This window comes from Mustelus asterias, chromosome 15, assembly GCF_964213995.1.
Source record: "Mustelus asterias chromosome 15, sMusAst1.hap1.1, whole genome shotgun sequence".
In the NCBI taxonomy this organism is placed as follows: Eukaryota; Metazoa; Chordata; class Chondrichthyes; order Carcharhiniformes; family Triakidae; genus Mustelus; species Mustelus asterias.
The window spans coordinates 26,288,845-26,313,889 of NC_135815.1; the positions used below are offsets into that span (position 1 = coordinate 26,288,845).

At 41.1% G+C, this 25,045-nt stretch overlaps 1 protein-coding gene across 3 annotated transcripts in view; it reads left to right on the forward strand.

The window, feature by feature from the left end:
- Nucleotides 1–18,196, forward strand: part of camkmt (calmodulin-lysine N-methyltransferase) — a 341,266-nt gene extending 323,070 nt beyond the window's left edge. For all 3 annotated transcript variants that reach the window (XM_078229675.1, XM_078229674.1, XM_078229676.1), the window contains one exon: nt 14,861–18,196. In XM_078229675.1, the coding sequence (XP_078085801.1) occupies nt 14,861–14,962 (102 nt within the window). In that variant the 3' untranslated portion in view covers nt 14,963–18,196. The remainder of the gene's footprint in view (nt 1–14,860) is intronic.
- The last annotated feature ends 6,849 nt before the right edge of the window (nt 18,197–25,045 follow it).

Below are 25,045 nucleotides of genomic sequence, written 5' to 3' on the forward strand. Positions count from 1 at the left end.
GGAGGTACTACTAATAACTGAAACCAAATAGTTGTGTATAATCTCTCCATGAATAAAATTCAAGAACATTAATGTAACTTTTCAATCTCTCATTGCAACTCTTGACTCATTGAATCCTATAGTATGATTTCAATAGTGGACAAACCATTTGTAATATGGGGCTTTTGTTCATCAATGTTGATCCATGACATAGCTTTCATTAAATGTTTTTATTTATTTTATTTAGCAGTTGTTAAGTGGCATAACTGCTTTCATTTCTGACTTTATTCCACATAACCATTACTTTATGATATTCATGTTTCTAATCTCTAGTCTTGCTTGATGTTGCCTCCTTTTCCTTTGTTCTGTGAACATGGTCTAAATTCAATGTATTCTTTCATAAAATTAACCATGGCTCCCGTTTTAAAGACTTGGAAGAGAGGCCCTTCAAAAATCTTTTGTCACTCAGTGTTAAGCATTCCCTGGCCAAGTACAATATAGTTATATCATGAACAATGATCAACCTACTCTGATTCAACAATATGACTTAATCCCAACTTCGGAAGTATATCGCCTGCTTCATGATTTTTCCTATTTCCCTTACTAGTGGCCCCAGGTTGTGTTATGCCAGCCACGCTAATGATGAAGAGTTAATGTCAATACAGTGAGAATGTAGTCATCAGGAAGAGCATGTAGAATGACCCATTTGAACGTTACTTTCTATTCTAAGTTTCAAAGGACGAAAAAAGAACAAACTTGTATTTTTATAGCACCTTCCGTGACATCTCAAATAATTTCAGAGCATCGAAGTATTTGCAAGGGTAATCACTTGTAATGTAAGCAAACAGAAAAGCCAATTTGTGCACTGCAAGTCCCACAGAGATAATTGCCCGGATGTTTACTTAAATTATTTTGGTTAAAGGTTAAATTAACAGGACACTTATTCAAAAATTACTCTGGAATCTTCTACATCAACCTGTTAGAGCTCGTGGACCTCAATTTAACATCTCATCCAAATCATGTTGCCTATCACAATGCAAAGGTCCCTCAGTTTGTGCTGCTGTGTCATCCTAGATTATGTGCTAAAATCCTTGAGTGGGGTTTGAACCCACAGTATTCCATTTCAGAGATGAGAGTGCAACGTTTGAGCCAAGACTGACACCTACTGATCATATATCGGTAAAATAAAAAGGGGCAGAGAGCGATCACCTATTAGTCGCTAAGCAATTTCTTGTATTCTCTACGGGAGTATAAGGGAGATATTAAGCAAAAGCTTTTTCGTTCTATGGGATCATTATTGAAGTCTTAGACAAAGTTGGGCTTCAGTTGATGGGTGCTGGTCCTGATCTCTCAGCACATTGACTTCAATTTTTTCATGCCTGGTCTATAAATACTTGCATGGTTTTGCTCCACTCTATCTCTGAAACCAGCTGTGTGGCTGCCTGTGTCCGCCACTTTCCAACTTTGACATAACCGCATTTTTCTCCTCCTTCCACTCCAAAACTGCATTCCGTCATCTTGCTGCAGACTCTAATCACTCTCCCTAAGCTTGCCCTACCTTGTTATGTCTTTCCCCAACTTTAAAATGTTTTTGATAACTGCACCTTCGACAAATTCCCCTACTGCTGCCCAGGCTTACTTTACGTTATTATCATGAAAAGAGACTCCACGGGGCTGAATGATATTGTTTAATGTAGATCTTATTGTACTGTTGATCTCAATAGACTACATGAGAGTACTTTGTATGAAAGGAAAAACATTTGTATGGAAGGAAAAACAATCATAGCAAACTGACATTTTAATAGACTCTCTGCACCGCATGTGGAACAATATCATGTTCATCTTGGTAGTATTAGGTTAACTCAAAAAAAAAGAACAATTACTTTCCCTGGAGCACAGAGACTGAAGGACTTTTTTTGTGGTTTAAAGTTCAAAATTCAGACTGAACATCTAATGTAGTTTGCAATTCTATGCACAATTATTATCATGTAGTTCAAACTTGGGATCCTTGACTCCTGCTTCCAAAGAACGGTGCAATAGAATATCCTAAATTCAAGAGAGCTGTCACTTCCATCTTCCTCGTACAACAAACAGTAGAGGTGTCATTCCACTAGTTTGTGTGGAAAGGATATAGAGGAGCAAATTGTAGGAAAATCATAGAGAGATGCAGGTTCTATAGGTCACAGTGATAGTTATCCGTGTAGACTGGGATAACACTGTGAAGCACAGAGAGTGGGAAGAATTTTTGAAGTGTGTTCAGGAGAGTTCCTTAATCAGTACATGTCTAGCCCAAAAGGGAATGAGGTGGGTCAAGTGCTGATAGGGTAATGTTTAGGAAACAGTGGTCATTGTATCATAAAATTTAAATTCGTTATGAAAAGGCAAAAGAATAACTTAGAGTTAAACATCCAAAATTATAGGAGAGTCAATTCCCGCAGGTTGAGAACTGCTGTGACCCAGGTACATGTGAATCAAAGATCAAAAGGCAAAAAATATAGTTGAATAGCAGGTGACCTTTAAAGAGGAAATGGTTCGTTCCCTCAAGGAAAAAGGTAAAGCAACCAGACCAGAGCTCCCTTGGTGGCTAAAGAGATGAAGGGTAAGATGAAGCAGAAAAAGGGTGCATAACATGGATGATAATACAAGTGAGATCTAGGCTCACTGGAAAAATCAGAGGGAAGTGGAAAGGGAATTTAGAGTGGCAAAGGGGAGAGTATGAGAGCAAACTCATGTTAGCAGCTAATATGAAAGGGAATCAAATGTATTCTAGTAGACATATTGTGACAATTCTGTGCCTTTAAGAAATGTATTACGTAATATTTTTTGTGAGGGTTATGTTTAAAAGTCAGCTCTGCTTACCTGGTGTTGATTTGTCTGCAAACCAGGCACCCCACATGCTGAGAATGCAGGGGAATGATTGCTTTGAGATAATAGGATGTTTGTTTTAATCTGAGCTAATGCATTTTTGTTTATGTTTGGGTTTTCTCCTGGAGTTTTAGAGTAGGCTTTGATTAGATTGATTGACAGAGGCAGAGTCATGTGATGGAGAGGAGTTAAGCTTACAGAGAAAAGCAGGCAGTTTCTGCTTGCGTCTGCAAGAAGAAAGAGGTGTTTTTCTCTCTCTCTCTGGATGCTGCTGTTCGGAGCTGTCAGAAGACAGACATCTCTCTGTAATCTCTTTCCAGGGGGGTTCAAAGGCTCTAGGACTGTCAACAAGTAAAAACATGTAAGCCTATGTTGTTTGCTGACTGATTTTGAAGGAGAGTTTATGTCTATGAGGAATATTGCTTAAATTGGAACTAATAGAGATAAGTTAGCAGTTAAGAATCGTATCTTGTCATGTTTAAGTATTTTAATTGGTAAACGTTTGGCTAATTCATTTGTTGTATTTAAACTGTATTGTTAAAATAAAGTTTGTTTTGATAAAAGCTTCCTAAAATCACACCTGGAGTGAAACCCCTTATCCCACACTAATATCAAATTTTCCCGTCAGCCTTTGGGCCCCAGGAAAGTTTTAGGTTTTGACCAACTGCCTCCAGCAGCAAACTGGGAGGCGTTCAGTGCTCTATGAAAGGGTCTGAGGCTCTTCCCCGACTGCCTGCTCAGACTGCAGTGCAGGCCACCCGTTTGAAACTTACCCCTCTACAATAGTGGCCTGGCTGCTGAGGGCATTCTTTAATTTAAAATTTTGAAACTGTCAGAGAGAGGCTTCCAACATGATGCTCTCTGTCCTTTTCTCTCTCTCTCGCTCTCTCACATACACACACCTGAAATAGTAGCCTGCTGCTTCTTGTGAGCTGCAGGGCCTCCGATTGGCCCTCCAGCTTTAAAGGCCCACTCACCGCCTTTAATTGGGTAGCAAACCTGTCCTCTATCCAGTAATTGGCCAATTCAGGGAAAATCACTGCTGAATGACTATTTATCACACATTGCAGGTTTGTGACTCCTATTTGACCCCGACCCTAACCAATTCCCTATGCCTTAGGCATATGTGCTTCTACTTTCCCTTACCTATCTAACGTCAATAGCATAATGACGTGGATTGAGTTTTATTCATGCAGTTCTTTTAAAGACCCCAATAAATCTCACCAAATTCTACACATTTCTAGAATGAAAAAACATTTTTCTCTAAGGCAATGTGTTAACAAAGGGTATTTAATTCAGTGGCTCTTCTCTGAATCTTTTTCAAGGCCTTTGTATCACCCCTATTACGTGAGGGACCAATACCACTTGATACAGTACTCTGAATGAGGGTTAACCTAGGTCTTGTACAAAGATGTTTTTATTTTTCATTCAGCCATGCTGGCACTAAATGCTAACACACAAGCTTAGCTTAATTGCAGTGGTCCTGGGCCTTCAGAGATTCTTTCTTCTGCTCAATAGCCTCGAGCACACATATTGCATGTCGTATCTGTTTAAAAGATGAAAACCACTTTCTCTCTATCATCTTCAAAACATCAATTTCCTGGGGGTTGCCTGGCCAGAAACTGAACTGGACCAGGAATAATAATTACTGTGGCGACATAAACAGATGTAAAGGCCGGGAATTCAATAGCAAGTAAGTTAATCTCCTGACTCTCCAAAACCTGCCCACTATCTACAAGACACAATCAGGAGTGTGATGGAATTGTCTCCACTTGCCTGGATGAGTACAGCTATAGCAACACTCAAGAAACTAGACACTATCCAGGACAAAGCAGCCCGCTTGATCTGTCGTCCATCCACCACCATAAAGATTCACTCCATCCACCATCAGTGCACTGTGAAGCAGCATGTATCACTTACAATAAACACTGTACAAGATTTTCTGGTCCCGCCCACTGCGGGAATTGTAATGGGCAGGACAGAAAATTCGGCAGACCATTTAAAGGTCCGTTGACCTTGAGTGGGAATTTCCAATTTGTGGTGTGTACAGCCGGAAAATCCCACCCACTGTGACAACTCACCCTTCAAGAAACTATCCAAACTAACAACCTCTACCATATAGAAGAACAAAAGCTGCAGGCATTTGGGAACATCATCCTAGCATGTTCCCGCTCTAGTCACATACCATCCTAAACTGGAATATGACTGCCGTTCCTTCACTCTCACTGGATCAAAGTCTTGAAACTTCCTTCACTCACAGCAGCGCTGTGCATGTATCTACTACACTTGATGAACTGCAGCGGTTCAAGAAGGTGGTTCACCACCACCATCCCAAGGATAATCAGGGATGTGCCGTAAAAGCTGGTCTTCTCGGCCATTCTCACCTCCCATGAAAGAATTTAAAAATGGAAAGCAGCAGACTGGCCTTGCCTGAAAAAGTGGCCAGTGAAGGGCTAAGAATAACTAAAGGAGACCACGAAAGGATTATTGAATTCTATAGGTAGAGTGGATGGACTGCACACCTCCCCTGACAGAATACCAAAGCCTCAGGTGCAGTGGGAAACCTCTACTCTGTGAATTCCATTGCGTCTAGTGCCTGTGAGGCCCATCTGTTTGTGTCGCCCAGTTCTTGAAAATAGGGCATCAGTTACCTGCGAGATACAATGGCGTGCTGCTGCTTAAAAGATGCCACCCTGGTCCATTGCGGATCTTTGGCAAGAGCCAGTGGCGACAAAGTTCAAGATCACTGTGACTTTGGACATGGCGAGTACTGCTACGAAGTCTGGGCTCTTCTTGAACCAGGGCACAAATGTCAGAAAGCATTTGCTCAGATAGGTGAAGTCTCCTGCAACACTGATTCTCTGACATGTACAGAGAGCCACTTCAGCACTGCAGTTAGTGCTAAGGGTATGGCATCACTTGCTCTCCTGCCCTCATTCTTCTCATGATCAGGGTTTGCCATCTGCACCTGAGGATGTTATTCCTCATTGCTGTTCGATCCTATCTCCAAGTATCTTCCCATGTTGAGGTGTTGCTTTGCTTGTGGCCTTGCATGTGTTCAGCTGCATGAACAAGGCTTTGTGAACTTCTGCCTCTTATGACTCTATTATCGCTGAAGGCTCACAACCCTCTCCACTTCTCAAGCATGCCCATACCACTTGATCCATTGACTCTGCTCACTAGTTCCACCTGTGTGCCATTGGGTAAGCGCCAATCTCAGTCATGCATCCTTTTACAAGCCCAACTAATTGGTGCTGCTAGGACTGGCTTACTGCTGTGTTGCCACCTCCTTCTGTTTGGGTTGTTCCTAAGCCATTATATAACCCATGTGCCCCCTATTATGATTTGAGTGAGATCATTAACTTTTAAGAAGAAATTCAAACTCCCAGTTATTAACATGAAAGATTTGACATCACAAATTTCACGTTTATTAAAATATTTTATTGCACAAGAATAAGAACTAGGAGTACGAGTAGGTAATTCAGCTTTCGAGCCTGCTCTGCCTTTCAATTCAATCATGGTTGATCTCATCTCGGCCTCAGCTCTACTTTCCTGCCCATTCTCCATAACCCTTCAACCCATTAATAATTAAAATTATGTCTACCTCCTCAAATTTACTCATGTTCGGCATCCACCACACTCTGGGGTAGTGAATTCCACAGATTCACAACCCTTTGAGAGTAATAATTTCTCCTAATCTCTGTTTTAAATCTGCTACTCTTATCCTGAAACTATGACCTCTCATTCTAGATTGCCCCACAAGAGGAAGCATCCTCTCTACGTCTACCCTGTCAATCCACTTCATCATCTTACATACCTCAATTAGGTCTCCTCTCATTCTTCTAAACTCTAGAGACTATCGGCCTAAAATGCCTAATCTCTCTTCAAAAGACAAACCCCTCATCTCTGGAATCAATCTAGTGAATCTCCTGTGAACTGCTTCCAATGCAATTACATCCCTCCTTAAGTAAGGGGACCAAAATTGTACAAAATACTCCAGATGCGAGCTCACACAACACCTTGTCCAGTTGCAGCAACACTTCCCCACTTCGATACTCTATTTCTTCACCAAGAAATACTAAACTTCCATTTGCCTTCTGTATAACCTGCTTCACCTGCATAATAGCTTTCCGCAATTCATGCACCAGGACACCCAGATCCCTCTGCACTGAAGCACTCTGAAGTTTCTTTCCATTTAGATAATACTTTGCCTTTTTAACTTCTGACCAAAATGAATAAACAAAGTTATTGCTGCTACCTTCATATTTATTATTTAAACCTGAAAATCTCAAGTGACCACTTCCCATTCTGTTTTAATTCTATCCAAGAGTTTTCCTATACATTGCAGGATCTTGAGAGTTTCTTTACTACTGAGACCAAATTAAGATGCACCACAGCTCTTAAGAATGCACTTTAATTGTCCTTAATTTCCTAGTTTGGTACTTCAATTTCCAGACTCTCTCTCTCATGGAGTCATAGAGTCATACAGCATAGAAACAGGCCCTTCGGCCCACCATGTCTATGCTGACCATCAAATATCAATCTATAATAATCCCATTTACCAGCACTTGGTTCATACTCTATTATGCGTTGCCAATTTAAGTGCTCGTCCAGATGCGTCTAAAATACTGCGTGAGTACCTGCCTCCACCACCCTCTGAGACTGTGTGTTCCATATTTCTCTGGGTGAAAGAAATTTTCCTTAGATCCTCTCTAAACCACTTACTCCTCACCTTAAACCTATGCCCTCTGGTCTTGGATATCTCTGCCATGGGGAAAAGATCCTTACGATCTACCCTATCCATGCCTCTCATAATTTTGTATACCTTTATCAGATCCCCCCTCAGCCTCCTCTGCTCCAGGGAAAACAAACCCAGCCTATCTAGTCTCTCCTCATAGCTGAAACTTTCCATCCCAGGCAACATTCTGATGAATCTCCTCTGCACCCTCTCCAATGCAATCATATCCTTCTGATGGTGTGGGGACCAGAACTGCACATAGCGTTCCATCTGTGGCCTAATCAATGTTTTATAAAGTTGTACCAAGATTTCCCTGCTCCTATATTCTATCCCCCAGCTCCTCGATGCCACACTTGGTAAGCATTCAATATGCCTTGTCGCTACCCTATCTACCTCTGCTGCCACCTTCAGGGATCTATGGACTTGTATGCCTAGGTCCCTTTATTCCTCAATACTACCACGAACCTACTGTTAATTGTGTATAGCCTACCCTTTTTAGATGTCCCAAAATACATCACCTCAGATATGTCAGGATTAAATTCCATCTGCGATTGCTCTGCCCAATTTACCAGCTGATCAGTATCAGTCTGTAGCCTAAGACTATCTCCTCCTCACTATCAACAACATCACTAATTCTTGTGTCATCTGCAAACTTACTAATTATACCTTCTACATTCGCATCCAAATCGTTAATGTAGATAACAGCACCAATCCCTCTGGTACACTGCTGGCCACAGATTTCTAATCACAAAAGCAACCCTCCACCATCACCCTTTGCCTCCTATTAACAATGTCCCAGACGTTGATATTGAGAGATGCTGAAGGCACTGGATATTGCAAAAGCTATAGGCCGGGATAACATTCCAGCAGTATTACTGAAGACTTGAGCTACAGAATTAACTGCAGCCTTAGCCAAGATGTTCCAATGTAGCAACAACAGTGGCATCTACCTAGTAATGTGCAAAACTACCCAGGGCATGTCTTGTCCACAAAAAAGCAGGACAAATCCAACCCAGCCAATTGCTGGCCCATCATCTACTCTCAATCATCAGCGAAGTGATGGAAAGGATCATTAACAGTGCTATCAAGCAGCACTTACTCAGCAATGACTTGCTCGCTGACACTTACAACTCCTGACCTCAGTACAGCCTTAGTCCAAGGATGGACAAAAGAGCTAAACTTATGAGATGGGTGTGATTGCTGTTGAATTTGGCCAAGTGTGGCATCGCGGAGCCCTAGCAAAACTGAAGTCATTGGGAATTGAGGGAGGGTGGGGACACTCATCATTTGGTTATTTTGATGAGTGAATTAAGCATTTACATCATTGCTGATACCTCTTTGTTTTGTCAAAAATGACATGGCATTAACTTCTCCCATCTGAAAGAAGACCTCCTATATTGAATGCTTGAGAGGTTTTACGAACTGCGCAACAATCTTGACGGTTTCAACATGGTGCATGTGAGGTTTGCCGGCGCGTTAAGCACCCTCTGCCCTCCCCTGTACCCACCAAGTTCCCCCCTTCTCCAACCTGATCACAGTCTTGTCATATCCCTCCCTCCTGTAGCCTGCTAAGTCCAACATTCCTGAAGCCTACCTCCCCAGGTGCACACCATTTACATACAATTGTAAATGTGAATATTCCCACTTCTCACTGTTGGAGAACTTAATTTGGAGGGGCCACTTAATTCTGGTGAGCTGGCCTTTTAATAGCATGCATGACATGTAGATGTATGCAAAAGGGTTTCCCGACAGTGTTCATCAGGAAGCTTGACATGCCTTTAAAATACTAAGAACTTAACTGCAAAAGTTCATCCTGCCATGGGGGAACTGATTTTTGGCCTCCTGCCAAATTAAGTTTCCCCCACCCGCCAAACTTCCCTTCACAGGCGGGACCAGAAGATTCCGGTCAGATTTCGCACCATCTGCTTTCCACAATTTTTGCCACCTATAAAAATTTCTTCCCTTGCTATAGTCATTGCCTATTCAAATAAACCAGTACTTCTCCAAATCAGGAGGAGCATTTTTTTTCTTAAGGCTACGTGTTATCCTCTTATCCATACCGTTTTAGAATAAGCATAACCAGCTGGAGAACTGTAAGAAGGCTGATAATGCAAGCTATTTTCTGCTGTCTCATCTTAATCTTGTTACACAAATGATTGTGAAGGGATTCATGAATTTTAATTTTACCCTTTACATTAGCCTCTCGTGTCATGCATCCCAGCTGCCGACTACAGGAGCTGGCCACCCAGCCTTACACTTTTAGGCGGTGGAGGGGATGGGGGAGGATTGCCTATAATCTTGACAGTTATGCAAGAAAAATATGGACTTACCAACCACTCAGGAAGCTGATTAACAGCGATCAGGAGAAACAACTTTGCATCTTAAACTTTTCAACTCCAACTGATTGCCAAGGTCTTGTTTTTTGTGAACAAGAGGTTTTAATAGCAACAATTCACAACATACAGACAGCAAATTACTACAATAGCCCACTATTCCCATGTTCCCATCTTAGTGTTTGTACTTTTAAAAAAAATGCTTTCATCTAACAAAAGCCATTCACCCTAAGCATCATTCTCCTATTTTTAAGTAAACTTCATTTTTTTTACACCATTCCCCCTGCCAATTCTCCCTTCCCTTCTTGAAGCTGACAGGTTGCTTTCAGGTGTAAGCTGCCATCTGGTACAAGTAGATGGCCTTCATGTGTGAACCTCCGTGTAGACTGTGTGGCCTGAATTCTTGCTCCCTGTTCAGAGGCACAAACCCAACCCGCGAGAAAGTGCTCTGGAAGGTAGAATTTTCGGTCTGGGGAGGTATGAAAATGAAAGAAAAACATAAAACAACCCTCACCTCTCACACCTCCTCTCCCTCACACCCCCTCACCCCCATAAACTCCTTGCTCCTCCCACGCTATCTCATGCCTCTTCCCACACCCATGGCCTCTCATATCCTCTATACCAACTTATCTTCCTCTACCCATCAACCTATGGCACTTTATGGCCCCTATGCTAACTCAGTCCATTCCTCCAACCACCACCTTTGTCCTTACACTTACTGAGCCAACTCAACCAGTATCCTCCACAGGCAGACTCACCCATGCTGAGATTAGATAAAATAAAGTTATTCAATATCTATTGAATAATTCACTATTTGAAAAACTCCCACTTTCATTGATTAAAAACCCATTTATCATATTTAACTTCCTTTAATCCCTTTATAAAAAATAAGTATTGAAATTCATAGTCCCACTTCAAAACATCTATAACCACTTAAAGCTGTCAATCAAAATGTGAACTGAGAAGCACCCCATTGTGAGAATGGAAGGTTGTGAAATCAGTCGAGTAGCACCTGTCCAGTAATGATAACCTTCAGGCTTATGTAAACCGAGTGAAATAGTAAGCATTGATCATTTTTTAAACATTGTGGACAGTCTTTTTTCAAATATTTAAAGGTCAGGAGTTTTAAATGCCTTGACAATTTGACAGTTCCTTATGAGAATTCCATTCGGCTTGACAGCTCCAATGAGTTTATGCACTTATTACGCACATTCATGTCTATTTTTGAAAATCCCAAGGGGCTCTTTATTTCTCCCAAAGGGCACCTGTCCTTTCCAAAAGGTGTACCCAGCATATCTAAAAGAGTGCCATATCCTCCAAAAGGGTCCCCTGCCTATCCAGGCAACTCATCAAAGTTTGGACTTGCTCCTACCAGGTTTAATCGGCACACATCGTGTTTTTCACTCCAAGCTAACAAAAATCTGACACGACTGAAGACATTTACTCTTTTATATAGGCAGCTGCTTCCATGGACCACGGATATGCAACTTAGAACCAGCTTCTGTTTGCCCCTGCAAAAATAGTGGGTGCAATGTTTGGGTGTGAGACTTCCAGATCTGGCCTCCAAAGTCAATTTTGAAACAATGGAGGGGCTCTCCTTGTCAACTGTTCATTCAATTTCACTCTCCTGCCCTATCCCCATATCCCTTCATTCCCTTTGTATCCAGGAATCTATCCTTGAATATACTCGATGATTGAGCAACCACAGCTCTCTGGGGTAGAGAATTCAGTTGATTCATAACCCTTGGAAGGAAGAAATTTCTCCTTATACTGGTCATAAATAGGCAACCCCTTATTCTGAGACTGTGACCCCTGGTTCTAGACTTGCAAAACAAGGGAAACATTCTCCTAATATCTACTCTGTCAAGTGCCTTAAGCATGTTGTATGTTTCAAGGGGGGGTCACCTCTTATTCTTCTCAATTTGAGGGATTATAAGCCTACTCTACCCAATCTTTCCATATAGGACAATCCCCTTATCCCAGAAATCAGTTTGGAACCCTTGTCATTTTGTTTTACCCCCTCTCCCAGGACCAGAGTGAATAGCTAGACTGTTTTGGTTAGGAACTAACTCAACATAGAACTGGGATTCCACTTGAGTTTTGTTATTTTAATGGAAAGTCCAATATATTTGATGTTTCTATACCACACCTTTGAGTGTTGATTTATTCTTGATCTGCAAAATACAGAAACAAAATTCTCTGCATTGCAGCACATGGGTTATAGAAGCACACAATGGGATGCACTATGTTAAATTCTGATGTACTCAATGGGTTCTGTCTTTGATCAGCCTGTGGGGGTCCATAAATTAGCCTATTGATTGCTCCCCCTTTCTTCATTGGTTGGAATCTTTGTTTCACACTTGCTATGCTCAATGGTTTATTGAACAGATAGAACAGCTTGTTATCCAAAGAAAGAAGATGCCTATTTATCCATTGGTCTGCTATGTAAAGCTGAATAAGTATAATGTCGAACTTAGTAATTTGATCTCTTCCTTTTTTGTGTTACATTTTTAATTTTTTTTATCCCTTGTAGGAATTGATTTTCGAACATTTCTGTGCAGGGACCACTTGGGGAGGCAGTGGCATACTGGTATTGTCACTGGACTAGTAATCCAGAGATCCAGGGCAATGCTCTGAGGACCCAGGTTCAAATCCCACCATGGCAGATGGTGAGATTTGAATTCAACAAAAATCTGCAATTAAAAAAGTCTACTGATAACCATGAAACCATTGTCAATTGGCGTAAAAACCCCATCTGGTTCACTATTGTTCTTTAGGAAAGGAAATCTGCCATCCTTACCTGGTCTGGCCTACCTGTGACTCCAGATCCACAACAATGTGGTTGACTCTTAAAATGTCCTCAGGGATGGGCAATAAATACTGGCCCAGCCAGTGATGCCCATGTCCGATGAATAAAAAAAATACACATGCACAGGACCTCATTACAAATATGGATACACTGCTGGAGAGTCTGTGCCCAGGGCATACTCGGTTAACTTTGTAAGGACAGTGCAAGCTATATGAAAGAAAACAGTAATATCAGTACAGGAAAATGTATAATTTATTGGTGTAAAGTAACAGAGTCAGTGTGGTAGCAAGTCAACAAGTGTAAAAGTGTAATTACCTCACAGATTTCCTAATGTCCAGGGACCATGATTTGAAAGCCTATTCATTTTGCTTTCCTTTACCTCATCTACCATTATTTCATGGAGAATATGGGCTGGTGACTTCCTTGTAGGTCTGCCAATTCATCTGCTTAGTGAACTGCTAGAAATTGTACAGGAATGTCCTTCTAACTTAGTTTTCTGCATTTTTTGCTGGGAAATGCAAAAAGATTTCTGATTGGATATCTTGCTGTTGACAAAGTGGCATTGAAAGCTCATCAAATCGAGAAAGTAAGCTTGTTTTATTTCATCCCCCTTACAATTTTCTCCTATGCTTTCCTGAAAGCGCCACTCGTACAGTTCCACAAGCAACTGGCCACCCTCATTTTGAGACATAACTGTACCATTAGGCTGTCCTACCTTGGAATATCAGAGCTTAACTTGCTGTCAGCCAGTGTCCACTGTTCCAGTAGATATTACTGGATCACAGTCAGGACCAGGAGCCCTGGCTGTGTTTCATCCTGAACACCACCCCTCCCCCGCCCATCCCATCCCATCCCTATCCTAGCTCAGGGCTGAAAGGCCAATTACTGTGGGCTAGATTAATGGAGGTGATGAGGGTGTATTGTCAGTGGCAATCCCAACCCTTCCTGATACCAGATTCCTCAAGGGACCTCCCCGAACCACACCCCCAAACCCAGGTGCCCAGAAGCAAACATGCCAGGGTTTGCTTGTCATGTTGCCTGCATGGTGAGTCCCGTATCTGACACTGGGTGAATACCTGTGGCAGTAGCAGTAGTCCTAATGCAAACATTAATTCCCACCGAAGGACCTCAGTTGGCAGCAAGGCCATCTTCCGGCCTTCCCGCTCTGAACTTATTTGGGGTGGAGGTCTCTACCCGCCACCCTCCCACCTGATTAAATGGATCTCATCAAACCTGCCACGGGTGAGGGTACAAAATTCCAGCCAGCATTCATTTTGCAACACTCAGATCCATTACCTCAGTGGAGGCTATGGATCTAAGCTGGGAACTGCATTCCTCCACAAGACTCTACATGAACAGTACATAGGGTTTCTTGAATTGTCGGGCATATGTCTAAGTGGATGTGGCAATCGTGCATGCTGGAAGAATGTGAAAAAATGCGTTTTGAAAGGTAATTTAAATTGAATAACACAGAACCAAAGTAGCACTGGTTCTTCCCAATTGGTTGTAGTTCTTGCAATCGCATTGTGTTCTTCTCTTCAGCACTTGTGCACTTGGTTTTCTTGTCAGTTTGGGGATCCGCCTTCAACTTCTGACATCTTCTTTCTGTGTATCCATCCAGTTGATCTGGTCTCTTTCTGCTCTCTGCTCCCTTGTTCAGCAACCGCAGCCTGCACCAGTAATAAGAAGTAAGAGAGGAAATAAAGTACAATACAAAAAGAAAATACAATGACAATTGAGGTGAAGGGAGAATTGAAAGACATGGTGAGGGAAAGAAAAGTGAAGGAGGATGAGACTAAAGCAGAGAAGGGAGCAAAATATGAGGTCAAGAGATTAGGATAAAAAGAGGGAGAGGGTGATGAGAATAGAAGGGGGTGAAGGAGAATAAGTACCAGCTGAGAAGTGAGAATTGCAAGGTGAAAAAAGCAAGGGACGTAGTAGGAGGAGGGAAAAGAGAAATGAGGAGAGGAAATGATAAATGGAAAGAGAGGCAGAAGAAATAGAAAGGGAGAAGAGACAATATTTTTCCAAACAAATATTTGTATCCTTGTGTAGATAGGAACAAGAGGCTATCTGAAAATAATCAAAAGTGTTTGAATTATAATTTAGCAAGATGTTTCTGTTTTCTTTTCGCAGATGAAGGATGAGAAAACCGAGAAATATGATGAGAACCTCCACTACCCTATCCTCGTCACTCTAACAAAGCAGGAAACAGCCATCAATCCCCAACCAAGCTGAGACCTGTGAACGTACTGATGCAGCCCTGAGTCTTCTAGCGGCTGCGCTCGTCAATATGAAAGCACAGCTCGTTAACAATTTCTCCTTGAGGATGCTCATTATGGAAGTAATACTTTGTTGTTGAAGAGTAAGAAAAATTTGCAAGTGTAAGCTCACCCTTTCCCCTACACACAAACTACACAGAATTTGCAATGTTCCACATTTTCCAATTAAAGCAGTTTGCCTCGCTGAAGGTGGCTGTGAACATGTAATTGTTTTTTTTCTGATTGCTTTGCTATTTAAAATGTAAAGTCCTTTATTTTCTAAGGTTTTTTTCCTAATGCTGTTTTCCTAACTAAAGAACGTTATACACTTGTTTATTTTTCAATAAATTTATAGAAAAAAATCTCCATTTATAATAAGTAATCTGCAAATCCCTTTATTTTCTTCAACTTTTTGGCAGAAACCTAGATTTAATGCAAAAATGCTCTAAGCTTGGGTGGTGTTCAATTCCATTTGCTTTACCTATCTGCATCATTGCAGGAATCTTGTAAACTTGACCACTTAGCTTTAGTGAGATAAAGCCTGTCCAACCCTCTGCCCCTCCCTTCCAATTATGTATGATTAGTCTCAGTGTGTTGTGTCAAGATGAAGGAGTGTGCTGAGTGGTTATTATCTGTTTAGTTGCAAGGAATCCACGCAGTTTCTTACTTTCTGCAGAGAATGAATCTTTTGCAGGATTTGGTTCCAGCAGTTCACTGTGCTAACCTTTCTTTGAACCTACACTTGGGAATAATTAATTTTAAACCTCCATTTGATGGCTTCTTGGCAGATAACTTGCTGATCTGAGTGATTCCTAAATATTTACATATATCATTCTCATCAAACTTTCTCGGGAAAATCCTTATATCATCGCACACTTTAGATGAGCAATCACTTGCACAACCAAAGTGATGTCAAAGGCTGGGACAATAGTTTAGATGTGGAGATGCCGGCATTGGACTGGGATGAACAATAGTTACTATCTTACAATAGTTTAGGACAGTCAGTTGAAAGCAGTTTTTAACCTTGGTCATTATTGCTATTTATCCAATGCCCCTTTAACCCTAATTTTGAATGAAGTAAAAACTTGAGGGTGTTGTGCACGGTTCAGTTTTTTGCCTCTGCATTCCTATTTTGTGCTTTTCATTGTTTTTTTTCCCCCCTTTGTCCTCCTCCTTTCCTGTGGTTAAGCAGATCCTGAAAGGGCTTAGCAGTTAATACTGGGATCTAGTTGTAGGATGTATACAGTAGCAGAATCCAAGAAGCTGAGCAAATGATGGAAGCTTAGTGTTGCAAACTGAGAAGGAAAATTGTTTTTAATTAGCACCTTGGTAAGAACTGCTGATTAATAGCGTTTGGTTTTGTGAAGGGCTTTCAGCTGAGTAATTTGTGCAGCCATTACAACAGTTTTGTCAGAGCTTCTCTCCTGTTGTTAAACACAAACAGCAGATGATAACAGCCCAAGACGAGTTTGTCAAGTAACAATTTATATTACTGAAGTAATAGCATTTGCACTGAGGTGCAGTAGCTCATTAAGAACTAAAAAAAGCCTTTGGAGAACAAACTTTTGAGTGTCAAGATGTCCTTTCAATAGGATCAATTTTAGCAATCTCTATTGCAGCTTGCATTTGTCTGTGTTGTGTATGAATCCATAAGATTAAGAATGTATATATATATATATCTGATTGCTATGCCAGGTGGGGAGTGCTCTGAGCCAGACTAATATCATAGCAGTGGCAGTTAACTGTTGAAAGCCTCAAATGATAAAGTTTCAAAGTAATGCCAACTCTATAGGAGATTCAGGCTGCATAGGATGTGAGTGAGGAGTCATCCACCTCAAGCAGCACAAACCTTTGTTATGGTTCAGGTCAGAAACTCCAAAGTATTTTATGGAGCCCACCTGGATCACAAGTTTTGCTTCTTGAATTTGACTAGGATAAGCATGAGATGTTTCACTTCAGGTATGATTCAAATGACCCACTGGGGAACTTTTATCAAACAAAATGTATTTAAGAATATAGTTAACATGGATAATAAGAAAATTAGCAAGAACTTTTATCAATTACAAACAAGAAATGGAACAACATTACTTAACAAATTTATCTAATGTGTTCCGATCAAACCAATCCCATAAACAAAAGACCCTTTTCACAGATTTAATACAGCAAAGACAAATGCTCACGTGATACTGAACTTGAGATCTTTGGATGAAGTCTACAGTTCTCTGGATAGACTCCGAACAGTTTGAAGTCAGAACAGCTTCCCAGACCAGGGATTCTAGGCAGCCACCAACAGCAGATTTTCTACTCCAGGAAGGCTTTTAACGAAACAGCAGAATTTCCCAAAACCAGGGAGAGAGAGAGACACTGCTTTCAATCTTTTTGTCCCCTCCCTTCTAAAACTAAAACTGCAGCTCCAAAACTAAAGATGAAATAACTCCTATCACCTGACCAGCCAACCAGTTTTTCCCCTAACAATGCAGAGTTATAAACATCCCAGTAAAAATAAACAAACCTTGTTTAAACAGCAATAGCAAGACACCTCCAGTCAAACCGGTGCCATAATGACATCAGCTAAGGCTGTGAGTGGAGAAACACTGACTGTGAGAGCTGCAGAGATCATGATTTTTAAAAAAATCTCATAAAGGTACACTAACGTCACACTTTAAAAGGGTCAACTTTGTGGCTGTGGCCTCCAATATGAAATTGGTTGGCATGTTAAAAATCTGAAATTCAATGCAGCTTCAGAAATGGAGGGCCTCCAGCAATGGGTGCCATTAAGTGCTTTCATCATAATAAACTTTAAACTGTTGGCTTTATGAATTGCCAGGCAGCTTTGCAGTTGCTCAGAGGAGCTTGCAGTGTCTTAAGTGTGACAAGCGCTATTAGGAATTGTGACCATGCTTCAAGCATACTTGGCTTTTCTACTCCCGGGGTGATTGCTGCCTATTAGTCAGCATCTGGGAAGATTTTCCAGTGGCAATCTTGGTTCAAGAGCTTTCTGGGCTTTGACCTGCTTTTTCAAGGCATTCTCTGAGGAGTTTTTAAGAAGAGAATGCTAGCGGATTTGTGGCCACATTTTATTAATTCCATTTGAGTTTCCTAATGCTGTCATATAGAAATGGTTTTCATTGTTTCTAGGGTGCTTATTTGCCTGCTGTTCCTTTCCACATGTTCCTTAAAAGAGTTACTCTGAATAAAATTGTAAAACTGCAAGATATTTATTTTTGGAAAAATAATTATTAACCTCAACTTTCCAGGATATAATAACAAGGAAATCCCTTGAATTGACCAAGTGCTAGTAAGTTCATATTCAAATATATGTCTCACAGTGTCAATTCAAAACACATATCGAAGATACACAACAGGGAAATGTGGAATAGGGAATTGATTCTATTCATAAAGAAAACTTGAAAGCTTACAATCACAATTGAGTTATCAAGGCCTTCTTAGTAACTGGAATGTGTTCTACATGTGATAATGAACATGTAAAATTAATTAAATTTGTATTTTTTTTGTCCTTACAGTTTTGCCATTTTAGTTATATTAATTCTATTTTCAATCTCGATGCAGTGTCCTGTGCTATCAATCTTGTCATTTCACCTCAGTTTCTCAATTTTAAAAATATAACATCTATTGGAAGATGCTTTTGTACTGCACATTTGATCATATGACGTGCATCTCTCCAGCAGTAAATGGCTGGTACCTTGAAAATCCTATTAGTGGGCTAAAGAGTTTCATTTACGAACTATTCTTGGTCAGACTCCCATCGTTTTACAGCAGTGAGTCATCTAGCTATGATGAGAATTCAGACTTGTGACATGGTAGACTTGCAGTCACATTTTAAATTTAACATTTGTGCTGGTGTAAGGAACTGACTTGTTTGCTTAACAATTTGCATCCACACAGCAGGGTGTACATGTATTGTTTACAATGGAGGCGTGGTGTTTTGGTAGAATACCATTACATCACTTATGAGAACATGCCCATTCACGCATACAATTGCATTGCAAGATTGTCAATCAAAAACAAGTTATTATCATCCATGGTTCTGAATGCTAAACTTAAATACAACTGAAAAGTCAAGATCCGTCTATCCTGTTTTTGCTTCGTAATTTTGGGGCTAGTTGGGAGACCCATGTGGGTGGAAAGTGGAAGCCATATAAAAATAACCTGGTAAAGATTTCTCAAGTGCAATAACTCTAGAGTTCCATGTATGTAAAGCGAATGGTAGAATCATATTTTACAGCACAGAAGGATACCAGTGGGTCAGTGAAGCTTTGTCAGCTCTCTGAAAGAGCTTTCAACTTAGTCCTGCCCGTTCTCCATGCTCTCGACTTTTTATATCTTATTGTTCAAGCACTTGCATGTTAAAAACTGCTAAGAATTCCTCCACCACTTTACATGAAGACCTTTTGATGACTCAACAATCCCTTGCATGTTAAAAAAGATTAAACCTGTACCTTTACTCTTTTGGTGTTGACCTCAAAGTTGTGCCCTCTTACCAAATCATTGATCAATTATCTTATCAAAACCCTGGGAAGAATTTTGAATACTTTAACAGTTTTTCTCTTGACCATCTTCCTTTAATGAAGAGAGAAACTCTGCTCATAACTAAAATAATTTGTTTAATTTTCATAATGAATTTCTTTTGTAACCACTGCATAGTTTTGAGATCACATCAGAAATATGATGCCCAAAACTAAACACAATATTCCAACTGAATCCTAACCAATGGTCTGTATATCTTTCACAATATTTCTTTGCTTTGTACTATGGCACAATGGCACAGTGGTTAGCACTGCTGCCTCACAACACCAGGGACCCGGGTTCGATTCCCATCTTAGGTCACTGCCTGTGGAGTCTGCACCTTCTCTTGTGTCTGCATCAGTTCCCTCCGGGTACTCCGGTTTCCTCCCACAGTCCAAAAGACGTGCTGATTAGGCGCATTGGCCATGCTAAATTCTCCCTCAGTGTACCCGAATAGGCGCCGGAGTGTGGCGACTGGGGGATTTTCACAATAACTTCTTGCAGTGTTAATGTAGGCCTACTTGTGACACCAATAAATAAACTTTAAACTTTTATTTATGCCTTTGTAAAACTTGTGATCTGATTTTTTTTAGCAGCTTTGTGACTTTGTCCTCCTGTTTTAAAAGATTTATTTATCTGAACCCTGGTCTGTCTATTGCTGTTATTCCTGCCAGGTTTTACCATTTTGTGTGCCTTGGGATGTTTTACTATATCAAATGTGTTATATAAATGGAGGCTGCTGTTGTCTACACTTCCTCCTTATTCGTGCTTCCAAAATTTATCAGCGCAACATTAAATATCATCTTGCATCTATGTGCCCAATCTGCTAATCTGTATCCTCCTCAAGTTGCTTACTGTACATAGTTCATCAGGACCCTTATTTGTGTCATTTGAAAACATTGATATTGTGCTCAAATCCAGATCATTTGTAACATTGAGAAAAGCCTTCGAACACACTATTTACAGCCCACTAATTGAAAAACATTCACAAATCACCAGCCTCTGTTGTCTAAACTTTAATGAAATCCTCACGCTGCCACATTCCCTATAAAACTCTGTGCCTTAACTTTATTAAAAATATCTCTGTGCAGCACTTCATTAAATGATTTTTCAAAATCTTAATATCCGCTGCTTTTCCTTTACCAATATCCTGCTACTTCAGTAGGGAATACCAACGTGCCTTCCACAAATCCATACTCTTTTTAACTTGTTTAGGTATATTTTCCTGTTTTTTGACCTCAGGAAATTTACCCACTGACAAAATTAGACTGACTGATCTAACTGTAATAATCATGGTGATTTTAATCTACATATTAATTGGATGAATCAGAGTGGCAAAGGTAACCAGGAAGATAAGTTTGTAGAGTATTTTTGGGATAATTTCTTACTCGCGTTCTAGAGCCAACCAGCGAGTAAGCCATTCTAGACGGGGTAATGTGCAGTGAGACAGAATTAATTAATGACCTCCTAGTGAAAGAGTCTCCAGCTAGCAGTGATCATAACATGATTGAATTTCACATTCAGTTTGAGGGCAAGAAGAATGAATCTAAATAAAGGCAATTAAAATGGTATGAATATGTGCTGGCTAAAGTGAATTGGAAAATTAGGTTAAAAGGTAAGATACTAGAGATGCAGTGACGAGGAGATAACTTGTACCTCAAGAGGAAAAAGGGAGGGAGGAACTTAAAACAATTATAATCACCAAGGAAAGGGTGCTAAGCAAACTATTCGAACTCAAATCTGACAAATCTCCAGGATATGTGATGGCCTCCATCCTAGGGTCTTAAAGAAGTGGCTGCTGATAGCAGATGCATTGGTAATTTTCCAAAATTCCTGGATTCTGAAAAGGCCCCATCAGATTGGAAAACAGAGAATATAGCATCTCTATCCAAGAAAGGAGGGAAACAGAAAGCAAGCAACTTACAGGTCAGTTAGCCTAACATTTGACATAGGGAAATATTGGAATGTATTAGTAAGGAAGTTATAACAGGGCATTTAGGAAATCCCAGTGTAATCAGGCAAAATCAACATGGTTTTGTGAAAGGGAAATGTGTTTAATTTATTAGCATTCTTTAGGAAGTAACAAGCAATGTAGATAATGGAGAACCTGTAGATGTGGTGTACTTGGACTTTCAAACGTCACTTGATAAGTGCTGCATCAAAGTTTATTACATAAAATAAGAGCTTATGGTGTAGTGGGTAACATATTAGCATGGATAGAGAATTGTTTAGTTAAGAGGAAGCAGAGAGCAAGGGTAAACGGGTAATTTTTGAGTTGGCAAGCCGTAACTAGTGGAGTGCCACAGTGCTGGTTGGGACCTCAACTATTTACTATCTATATCATTGACTTGGATGAAGGAATGGAATGTATGGTTGCTAAATTTGCTAATGACACAAAGATAGGCAGGAGAATAGATTGTGAAGAGAACCTAAGTTTGCAAAAGGATATAGATAGACTACGCGATTGGGCAGAAATTTGGCAGATGGAGTTTAATGTGTAAACATGTGAACTTGTCCACTTTGGCAGGAAGAATAGAAAAGCAATATATTATTTAAATGGAGAAAGAGTGCAGAATTCTGCAGTGCAGAGGGATTCAAATGAATCACAAAACGTTGGTATGCAGGTGCAACAATTGATTAGGAAGGCAAATGGAATGTTGGCATTTATTGCAAGGGCAATCAAGTATAAAAGTAAGGAAGTTTTGTTACAGTTATACAGAGTATTGGTGAGACTGACAGGGGGGTAAGATGTCGTACTGCTTGTACCCCCCTGGTAGAGAAGTTGGTCCGTTTGGCTGCCCTCCAGTGATAATATGCTGGGGGCAGCCTTAACTACCTGAGAATGGCACTTCCAACCCTGAAGTCCCACCTTCAAGAGTTGCTGGCCAATCTGATTAGTAGGCAGCCGTGTAACCCCAGCAGGGCCAGAACTCGGTGATGGGCGCTACTGGTACTATGCTCAGTCCCCAGGAAGAGGAAAACATGAATGCTAGACTCTGGTGAGTGGGGGCTTTTGGACAGGGAGGGATTATGAACCTTTGTGGGGGGCGTTATGGGGTTGGATGCCGGGAAGGCAAGGCGCATGATGGGTGGCATCTCCTCCCCTCAAGTGAGGTTCCTCCCATCTGGCCCTTTGACCAGAATTGATGGAAAAGTAGGCTGTTCACTTGTCAGGCTTCCACCATTTACTCCTATTATGACAGGGGAGGTGGAATCAGGCCTGTAATTGGCCAGTCAGTTAAGGGCCTCAATAGGCCTAAGGGCAGGTAGGCAGGCTGACTGATGCCATTCCCACCTACTGTATTATGAGGGACAGCTTGGGCTAGAATGTGGTGTGCTACTACCTGTCCTATTTTTCATGTCCCTCCACAATGAGGAAAGGCCAGCAGGATTTGTAAAATTCACCCCCATGCCTTTGTCAGATCTGGACTCAATGCTGTCCTGAGTTTGCTCAGTTTTTGCAGTGTTTTTGTATGCCATATGCAGGGCTAGGAGGGTCAGAAATTGGGGTAGAACTGGTTATACCATATACCACCATATTGTTGGGCTACACTCTGAAGGAGTAAGGGGGGGTCTGTTCTTGCATCTGCCCCCTTTGTTGACAATGTTGGGTAAATTTCTTGGCAGATGACATGACTAGTTACCTTACTGCAGTTGGTTGCATAACAATTTGCCACTGTAAGGAAAGCTTCCCTTTTTGAAAAGGACCAATTCTATTTATTTCTTTGTTGGCAAAGCCAGTGTTTGCTGCTGATCCCCAATTACCCTTGAGATGGTGGTTTTGAGCTGCCTTCTTGAATTGCTGAAGTTCATCTGATGTAGTTTCACTGAATGTTTTTAGGGAGGGAGTTCCAGGATTTTGACCCAGTGACTGTGAAGGAACAGCTTTTACGTTCCAAGCCAGGATGTTTAGTGATTCGGAGTGGAACTTGCAGATGGTGGTGTTCCTATGCATCTGCACTCCTTGTCTTTCTAAGTGGTAGAGGTACGGCCGATATTAAGGAAGGCAAATGGAATCTTGGCATTTGTTGCTAAAGGAATAGAATATAAAAGCAGTGAAGTGTTGCTGTTACTGTGGCAAAGCACTGAGACTGCACTTAGAATATTGTGTACAGTTTTGATTCCCTTTCTTGAGGAGGGATGTAGTTGCATTGGAGGCAGTTCAGAGGAGGTTCACTAGATTGATTCCAGAGATGAGGGGCTTGTCTTACAAAGAGAGGTTGAACAGTTTAGGCCTATACTCCCTGGAGTTTAGAAAATTCAGAGATCTATTTAGAGGTGTACAAAATTAAGGGAATTGACAAATTAGGCGTGAAGAGGATATTTCCTCTTGAAGGGCAATCTAAACAAAAGGTCATATTTTTCGGATAAGGGGTGGCAGGTTTAAAAAAGAGATTAGGAGAAATTACTTCTCTCAAAGAGTCATGAGTCTGTGGAATTCACTATCCCAGAGTATGATGAATGCTGGGACTTTGAGTAAACTTAAGGAAGAAGTGAACAGAGTTTTAATTAGTAAGGGTTTGAAGGGCTATGGTGAACGAGCAGGTAAGTGGAGTTGAGGCTGAGTTGAGATCAGTCATGGTTGTATTGAATGGCGGAGCAGGTTCGAGGGGCTAATTTGACTACTCCTGCTCCTAGTTCCTAATATTCTAATGAAATTCAGCTCTTTTGTCCATTTTTGGGCCGAGGTGTAAGGTCTGGAGCCCAGCAGTCCTGGTGGAACCCAAACCGAGCATTTGTAAACAGTTTATTGCTGGCTAAATGCTGCTTGGTAGGACTGTCAATGACATGTTCCATGACACTGCTATGATCGAGAGTGGACTGGTGTGGAGCAGTAATTGACCGGATTGTTTGCATCTCTTGGCATTCCACTCTTATTTACTCCTCTCCCATCTGGCAGGTAACATGGCTGTACTAATTGTGGTGAGGGTGTCCATTCCCTCTATGTAACTAACCTTACCTCGGGGAATTACAAACAATTCATTGATTTCTCTCTTTGCTACTAAGTTACCCTCTATTGTTGGGCAATTAGAGGTCGGGGGAAGACACAGGAAACAAGGATTCTGACGCAGGAAAGGGGAACAGAATCATAGAATCTACAGTGCAGAAGGAGGCCATTTGGCCCATCGTGCCTGCACCGACAACAATCCCACCCAGGTCCTGTCCTATCCCTGTAAGCCCACATATTTACCCTCCAAATCCCCCTGACATTAAGGGGCAATTTATCGTGGCCAATCAACCTAACCCGCACATATTTGGACTGTGGGAGGAAACCTGAGCACCTGGAGAAAACCAACGCAGACCCCGGGGCGAATGTGCAAACTCCTCACAGTCACCTGAGGCCAGAATTGAACCCAGGTCCCTGGTGCTGTGAGGCAGCAGTGTTTACCACTGTGCCACCATGCCGCCTTCAATAGAATAGAGTAGAATAGAATGTATAAAAATATAAAACCTCATACAAGTTTCTTATTTCAGATTAGCTCTGGAAGTGGGAATCCAAAGAAGGAAAAGGTAGATGGAAAGTCAGCCAAAG